This window comes from Nicotiana tomentosiformis, chromosome 3 (genome assembly GCF_000390325.3).
Source record: "Nicotiana tomentosiformis chromosome 3, ASM39032v3, whole genome shotgun sequence".
Classification (NCBI taxonomy): domain Eukaryota; kingdom Viridiplantae; phylum Streptophyta; class Magnoliopsida; order Solanales; family Solanaceae; genus Nicotiana; species Nicotiana tomentosiformis.
This window is the reverse complement of record NC_090814.1, coordinates 52,671,529-52,680,189: the sequence shown is the minus strand read 5'-3', so window position 1 is coordinate 52,680,189 and position 8,661 is coordinate 52,671,529. Positions and strand designations below refer to the sequence as shown.

The 8,661-nt window shown below is 34.4% G+C and overlaps 2 protein-coding genes across 2 annotated transcripts; both read left to right on the top strand.

Moving 5' to 3' along the window:
• Positions 1-456: 456 nt before the first annotated feature.
• On the top strand, positions 457-1,863 carry LOC104114258 (uncharacterized). The gene is made up of 3 exons (XM_070198430.1): positions 457-526; positions 680-744; positions 829-1,863. Exons 1-3 carry the CDS (start codon positions 457-459, stop codon positions 1,861-1,863), a joined length of 1,170 nt encoding a protein of 389 aa, XP_070054531.1.
• A 1,434-nt stretch (positions 1,864-3,297) lies between these two features.
• Positions 3,298-5,079, top strand: LOC104114248 (uncharacterized). Its single transcript, XM_009624643.3, has 2 exons — positions 3,298-3,947; positions 4,308-5,079. Exons 1-2 carry the CDS (start codon positions 3,298-3,300, stop codon positions 5,077-5,079), a joined length of 1,422 nt encoding a protein of 473 aa, XP_009622938.3.
• The last annotated feature ends 3,582 nt before the right edge of the window (positions 5,080-8,661 follow it).

Below are 8,661 nucleotides of genomic sequence, written 5' to 3'. Positions count from 1 at the left end.
AATGGAGGAAAAATAAGTTGATGAAGAAAATATTTTTCAAAACATTTAAGCCAACCAAACATGGAAAAATTGGAAAACATTCCTTCGTACCAAACACACCCTTAACGCTCTAAATTTCTCCTATAAATTTAAAAGAGATGATAAAATACCACCCCAAGAAATTGGTTTTAGCAATGGAATTTGCGACTGATGGTTTTAGCTTGGTAATACTAGCGAAACATTAGCCGATTAGCGATGAAATTAGGCATTTAGCGACAAATCCTATTTAGCCCAGGATTTACGTAGTTTACAACAATAATAACTCAGTAAAATCCTACAGGCAGGGGCGGACCCACGTGTAAGGTTCTGGGTGCTGCAGCACCCACTGACTCCGACGGGGACTCGGTATATTAATAGAGAAATTTTATGAAAACTGATATATTATATTAGCAAGCACCCAATATAAAAACAAGTTCAATGGGTGGTTTGGTTTGGAGGCTGAGGTTGGGTGACTGGACACGTAACATTGCAAGATCGAATCTTGCTGGCAACAAAAAAAATTTTCCAAAACAATAACACTTTTCCTTATTTAATAAATCGCTAACTTTCTTGTTTTCTAATCCTTTTCCATGCCAATTTATTACTTACCTTCTTTTACTTTTTTCCCCATTTTTTCTATTTCCTCTTATTTATTAATTAGAAGAGGAAAAGGAGAAAAAGAATCCTCCACTAGTTAGTAATACATCAGATATGTCATTGAAAAAGGCAATCTGCTCTTTTCCTTCTGATCACTCATTAAATCCAACGCAAATACGTGGATAAGGTTATGATGGGGCTAGTAACATGTAGGGAGAGCTAAATGGTGTTAAGACTTTGATTTTGAATGAGTCTCCATCAGCATATTGCATTCACTGTTTCGCTCACCAATTACAATTAACATTAGTGGCTCTTGCACAAAAGCATTCAGATGTAGATGACTTTTTTTGTATAGTTACTAATGTCTTAAATATTGTTGGAGCATCTTTTAAGCGCAGGGATTTGCTTCGAGAACATCAAGCTGAAAAATTAGAGGAGTTGCTCAAATCAGGTGAAGTGCATACTGGACGAGGATTAAATCAAGAACGTGGGCTTCAACGACCAGGTGATACTCGTTGGGATTCTCATTATAAAACGTTGGATAACCTTATTGTCCTATTTCCATCGATTATTCATGTACTTGAATTTACTGCACGTGAGTGTCCAAACTATGCCGACAGAATTGTTGCTGAAAGTCTTATGGGTAAGATTAAGGAATTTGATTTTGCTTTTAAGTTGCACTTGATGTTAAAAGTTTTAACAATGACAAATGAGTTGAACTTTGCATTACAAATGATGAATCAAGATATTGTCAATGTTATGGGACTCCTTGCTCTTACAAAGCAACGATTACAAACGATGAGGAATAGTGAATTTGGATTTTTAATGGAAGATGTCTCTTCTTTCTGTGATAAACATGGTATAATAATTCCAAAGATGGACACTCGCTACTTTCCTGGGAAGTCGAAGCGTAGAGCTCTTGAGGTTACATATTCTCATTATTTGCGTGTCGACATTTTTTATGCTGTTATAGATTTGCATTTTCAAGAGCTTAACTGTCGCTTTGATGTTGTGAGTACTGACTTACTCCTCGGTATGGCTAGCTTAAATCCAGTTAATTCATTTGGTAATTTTGATACGAACGGGATAATGAGGTTAGATGAATATTATCCGAATGAGTTTGATAGCATCAAGCTTCGAGATCTCAGTTGTCAGCTTGATAGTTTTATAGTCTATGCCTGTGGTGTTGACAAGAGGTTCTTTGGCATGAAGGGAATTAGTGATCTTGCTAAAGTGTTGGTTAAGTAAGATCTGCATCAAACTTGGCCACTTGTTTATTTGCTTATCAAGTTGACTCCCATTCTTCCTGTTGCTACAGCTTCTGTGTAACGAGCTTTCTCATCCATGAACTACATCAAAAGTGAACTTCGTAACAACATCAGTGATGAATTTTTAAATAGTTGTTTAGTATGCTATGTAGAGCGTAAGATATTTTCAAGTGTCAGCAATGATGCTATTATTCATCGTTTTCAACATATGAAAAGTCGCCGAGCACAGCTATGAGATATGACTAGAAGTCCTTTTTTTTAAATGATAACATTATTATCGTGACTCGTGGCTAGAAGTCATTTTTGGTAATGACAATAGTAATTATATTTTTCTCACTAGTTATTTCCATCGCCCCGTTTGAATAATTTGCGCTTATATTATGTGATTGATAACACCTTTATATTAAAAGAAAGTGAGTACCCACGATCTTAAAATCCTGAATCCGCTAATGTTAAAAGTTAAAACATTGGTAGGCTTTCAAAAAACACCAAACGAAAATACTAAAACAGAATCCTTCTCGGCTTCTCCAGTTCTCCTTGTAGGTTTCGCAGGCTACACAGTGAATAACAAGTTTTCCTGACCTCCCCATCTCAAAATTAAAACACAAGAAACAAGGTAATAAGATTTGGTATTTTGATTTAAGCTAGTTAGCTAGAGATTTTGGGTATAAATTGCAATATTTTATCGAAGATATTGGGTTTTACAAATTAAAATTCTTATTACCTATGCTTTGTAAAATAGATTCAGTATTTTTTTATGCGTACTTGTCAAAAAGTGAAAAATTAATTTATCTTTATTTCTGACTTAATTTTAAAACTGATTTTTTTTGGGATAAATGTAGGTTATTAGTATCAGTTTGTGTGATTGATGAATTTATCCTCATTGGCTCATTGCTTCGAAAATTTGTTAGTTTTCATCTTATCTTCCGAAAGAATAAATATTTCTGATATTTTTAGTTATAAAGAAGTGTGATCAATTTTTCGGTGCAATGTGGTTAAATATGTTGTTATTGCTTTATTATTTGTATTGTTATAGAGGGGCATGCGTTCCCCAATAAGATTTAGTTGAATTATTTGAATTGAATTTTAGGTAAAATTGAATCTTATTCTGTAGGAATATTTCATCAATCTTTGTGAATCGAGATGGATAGTTTTGTCGGAAGAACGAATGTTGGGCAACCAAGTTCTAGTTCTACTAATCCATCTATTGCTTCATCCATAGCTCCGGAAATTCAGAGGGACAAATTTCTTTCTGATCTTGATTTAGAATCTCTCAACGCTGATCCGGGAGATAGAAAGCCTATTACAGAATACAGCCCTAATATACGTGATAAAGTTAGAATATATTATATTCAAAAAAAAGATTTGCCAGCCTGTGAATCATGATTTTCCTAAAACTAAATTTAGGAAGACAATGCGTCAGTTTTGTCCTGGTTGGTTTAAGGGTCAACATTCTAAGTGGTTGGAATACAGTATATCAAATGATGCTGCATATTGTTTCTATTGCTATTTGTTCAAAAATGAACATGAAAGTCATGGAAATACGGGAGATGCTTTTACAAAAAATGGCTTTAAAGCTTGGAACAAGGCTATTGAAAGATTTAAAGCTCATGTTGGAGAAGTAAATAGCATCCACAAGTATTTCAACAGGATGCTTGATTTAATGAATCAATCACAATCAATTCGCACTTCTTTTGACAAACAATCTGAGAAAGAAAAAAGTGAGTCTCGACGTCGCTTGAGTTCTTCAATCGATGTGACAAGATTTATTTTGAGACTAAGTTTGCCATTCCGTGGGCATGATGAGAGTCAATATTCTACAAATAGAGGTGTCTTTCTTGAGCTTTTGCAATGGTATGGAGATATTGATCGGGATATTGGAAGCATTATATTAGAAAATGCTCCAAGAAATGAAATGATGTGTTCTCGAAGTATTCAAAAAGATATTGTCGATGTTTGTGCTAAAGAAATAATCAAAGCTATCATTGAAGACCTGGATGGGGATTTTTTTGGGATACTAGTTGATGAATCAAAAGACATATCACACAAAGATCAAATATTACTGTTTTGAGATATGTTAACAAAGAAGGCGAAGTCATAGAGATATTTGTTGGTATTGTTCATGTTAGTAATACATCGACTATGTCATTGAAAAAGCAATCTGCTCTTTTCTTTCTGATCACTCATTAAGTGCAACGCAAATACGTGGATAAGGTTATGATGGGGCTAGTAACATGTAGGGAGAGCTAAATGGTGTTCAGACTTTGATTTTGAATGAGTCTCCATCAGCATATTGCATTCACTGTTTCGCTCACCAATTGCAATTAACACCTGTGGCTCTTGCAAAGAAGCATTCAGATGTAGATGACTTTTTTATATAGTTACTAATGTCTTAAATATTGTTGGAGCATCTTTTAAGCGCAGGGATTTGCTTCGAGAACATCAAGCTGAAAAATTAGAGGAGTTGCTCAAATCAGGTGAAGTTCATACTGGACGAGGATTAAATCAAGAACGTGGGCTTCAGCGACTAGGTGATACTCGTTGGGGTTCTCATTATAAAACGTTGGATAACCTTATTGTCCTATTTCCATCGATTATTCATGTGCTTGAATTTACTGCACGTGAGTGTCCAAACTATGCCGACAGAATTGTTATTGAAAGTCTTATGGGTAAGATTAAGGAATTTGATTTTGCTTTTATGTTGCACTTGATGTTAAAAGTTTTAACAATGACAAATGAGTTGACCTTTGCATTACAAAGGATGGATCAAGATATTGTCAATGTTATGGGACTCCTTGCTCTTACAAAGCAACAATTACAAAGTATGAGGAATAGTGAATTTGGATTTTTAATGGAAGATGTCTCTTCTTTCTGTGATAAACATGATATAATAATTCCAAAGATAGATGCTAGCTACTTTCCTGGGAAGTCGAAGCGTAGAGCTCTTGAGGTTACATATTCTCATTATTTGTGTGTCGACATTTTTTATGCTGTTATAGATTTGTATTTTCAAGAGCTTAACTGTCGCTTTGATGTTGTGAGTACTGACTTACTCCTCAGTATGGCTAGCTTAAATTCAATTAATTCATTTGGTAATTTTGATACGAACGGGATAATGAGGTTGGCTGAATATTATCCGAATGAGTTTGATAGTATCAAGCTTCGAGATCTCAGTTGTCAGCTTGATAGTTTATAGTTTATGCATGTGGTGTTGACAAGAGGTTCTTTGGCATGAAGGGAATTAGTGATCTTGCTAAAGTGTTGGTTAAGTAAGATCTGCATCAAACTTGGCCACTTGTTTATTTGCTTATCAAGTTGACTCCCATTCTTCCTTTTGCTACAGTTTCTGTGGAACGAGCTTTCTCATCCATGAACTACATCAAAAGTGAACTTCGTAACAACATCGGTGATGAATTTTTAAATAGTTGTTTAGTATGCTATGTAGAGCATAAGATATTTTCAAGTGTCAACAATGATGCTATTATTCATCGTTTTCAACATATGAAAAGTCATCGAGCACAGTTATGAGATATGACTAGAAGTCCTTTTTTTTGTAATGATAACATTATTATAGTGACTCGTGGCTAGAAGTCATTTTTGGTAATGACAATAGTAATTGTATTTTTCTCATTAGTTTTTTTCATCGCCCCGTTCGAATAATTTGCGCTTATATTATGTGATTGTTAGCACCTTTATATTAAAAGAAAGTGAGCACCCACGATCTTAAAATTCTGCATCCGCCACTGCCTACCGGTAGGGTCTAGGGAGGGTAGTGTGTATGCAGACCTTACCCAGGGGCGTAGGCACCTTGCTTGAAGTAGTGTCACGTGACACCGCTTCGTCGAATTATTTTCGTCATCCGTATGTATAAATAATAAATAATATAAAATATTTGGTATAAATATAAAAAATGGCACCGCTTGCCGTTACAATAATCTATTCATTTGTTCACTTTTTTAAATAGTGACACCGCTTACGAAACTTTATGCGTACATCATTGCCTTACCCCTACCCCGAGGAGTAAAGGGACTATTTCCGTTAGACCCTCCGCTCAAGAAGACGAAAAGAGACAATAGATAAGTAGCAGCAACAAAAAGTAGAAAGATAATAACAACATCGTAAGAGCCCGAAAATAGATAGAAAAGCAATAATAATAACCAGTAATAAAAGTCCAATACTATAAAAGAAATGAAAAATAGTGTGAACACTATATTAACCCAGTGAAATCCTACCAGTGCGGTCTAGGACGAAATATTTCTATATCTCATTTTTTTGGTAGTGAAGGGAGAAAGAGATTGATAAAAAATGCACAAAAGAATAACGAAGCAGCAAAGCACTAGAAATATAGTACACCCGCTTTACCCGGATATAGTCGTCTTTTATGTTCCTTCTATGAAAGATTAAAATTTGAGTGGGGAAAATTAATAAAGTAGGGTTTTTGAGAGTTTTAAGTTCATATTCCTAAATATGTTTTAGCAAGTTCATATTCCTTTCTGCATATACTTATGGTTATTATAGGAATTCCATTCATTTGCACAAGTACTTATTTTCAAATGAAGTATTTACTTTTTCTCAAATATTCTTTAGACTGAATTAATATGTCCTAATCTGTTTCAAATGAACAACTATAACATTTCTTAATATTATAAGTTTTTATGTATTAGACATATGCATTCTAAACTTTCATTTGGTTGTAATCTTCTGTTATTAGAAAAGAAATACTTCATAAATTTACTCAAATTTCCATAGAATGCAAAGCGCAAATAACGGGGCATTTGCATATATACCCTTTTTGGGGGCCACTATTAAATTTATATTCGCATTGGATAAAACTTTATAAAGTGTACTCGTTCGGATTTGAAGTAGTTCAATTTCTTTAGTGCAACTTCAAAAATCAAATTTGAAGTTCTCATATCTTTCAACTTTAACTTCAGAATTTCAAATCTTAAGTAGTTCAATTTTTTCAATACAACTTCAGATTCAAGTTCTTCAATCTTTCAATTAAAACTTTAGAAATTTGAATCTTAAGTAGCAATAAAACTTCATATTCAAATCAGATTCAAAATATGTATCTTAAGTAGTTCAATTTTCAATACAATTTCAGACAACTTTAGATATTCAAAATCTAATGTTCTAAAACATAAACTTGTTCATCGAATTTCAACAATCCAACACACGATTCAATACCCAAATCTACTCTAAATGAGCTCAAATTTGAAACATAACTTTCAAATATGATCACAAGTAACAATCGGTGGTGCAAAACTGGCGCTACATGAAAATTTTATGCGGATAACTTTACTAGTGATATAATAAAATAATTTACAAGTAAAAATATTATTCAAATATTTTATGCAAATAATGAACCACCATGATGATTATAATAAGAAAAAAAAAATAAGAATAAGTGTGTGATGACCCTATAGGTCATCTAGAGTTTTAAACCTTAATTCTGTATTTCGAAATCCCCAATAGCTTCCTTAAGCCTTCCTCGATTTACGTACGCGATCCGGGTATTTTTCCGAAAGGCTTTTATGTTAAAAATTGATAAAATATAAAATTTTGCCTTTAAAATCTATTTGAGTTGACTTTGATCAATATTTTGAACAAATGGACCTGGATCCGTATTTTAATGGTCCTCGTAGGTCCGTATCGTGATTTGGGACCTGAGCGTATGCCTGGAATCGAATTCGGAGGTCCCTAGCACGAGTTATCACTTTTTGTCAAAATTTTGAAGTTTAAAGGCTTAATGACTTTAAAGAATTAACCAGTATTTGACTTTGTTGATATCAGATCCATATTTTAGTTTCGGAACCCAGTATATGTCCATTACTATATTTATGACGTGTCTGTCAAATTTGGTGAGAAACAGGGTTAGTTTGACGTGATTCGTACGTCCGGTGGTTAAAATAGAAGTTCTAAAGTTTTCTTGAAACTTTCATTTGATTTGGTATCCGATTCATAGTTCTAGATGTTATTTTAGTGATTTGATTATGCGAGCAAGTTCGTATGATATTTTTGGACTTGTGTGCATATTTGGTTTGGAGCCCCGAGGACTCGGGTGAGTTTCAGATAGGCTACAGAGTGAATTTGGACTTAGAATCATAGCTGGTGTATGAGTGTTTTCTGGTGTTGTCTGCAGATCTCGCATTTGCGAAGAAGTCTTCGCATTTACGAGCATGGGCTGGGGGATGGACTTTTGCATTTGCGAGGTAAGGGGTCACATTTGCGATCCCTTCAGTTTCGCATTTGGGGACATATTGTTCGCATTTGCGAAGGCAGCAGGAATGCGAAGACTTCGCAATTGCGATGTTTTACTCACATTTGCAGGGTTCGCTATTGCGAACCCCAGGTCGCAATTGTAACATCTACGCCTGATCAAAATCTGAATTGGATGGGATTTTCTCTCATTCTTCAAATTTTCAAACTTAGAAACATTAGAGGCGATTTTCCTAAGAGTTCTTCTTCCCCAATTCATTGGTAAGTGATCCTAACCTACTTTCTTTAAATTTTTCGTTACACTTCATGAGATTTCAACCTAAAATCTAGGATTGTTATAGTGGAATTTGGGAATTTGGGAAGAATTAGGGATTTTTACAAAATTGGAACTTAGACCTCAAATTGAGGTCGGATTTTGAAACAAATTACATAACCGGGCTCGGGGGTTGTCATGACCCAAAAATCCTAACATGTCGTGATGGCGCCTATCTCAATACTAGGCAAGCCGACAACATCAATAGCCCCCGATTTCCCTTAATACAAAATATTTAATACAATA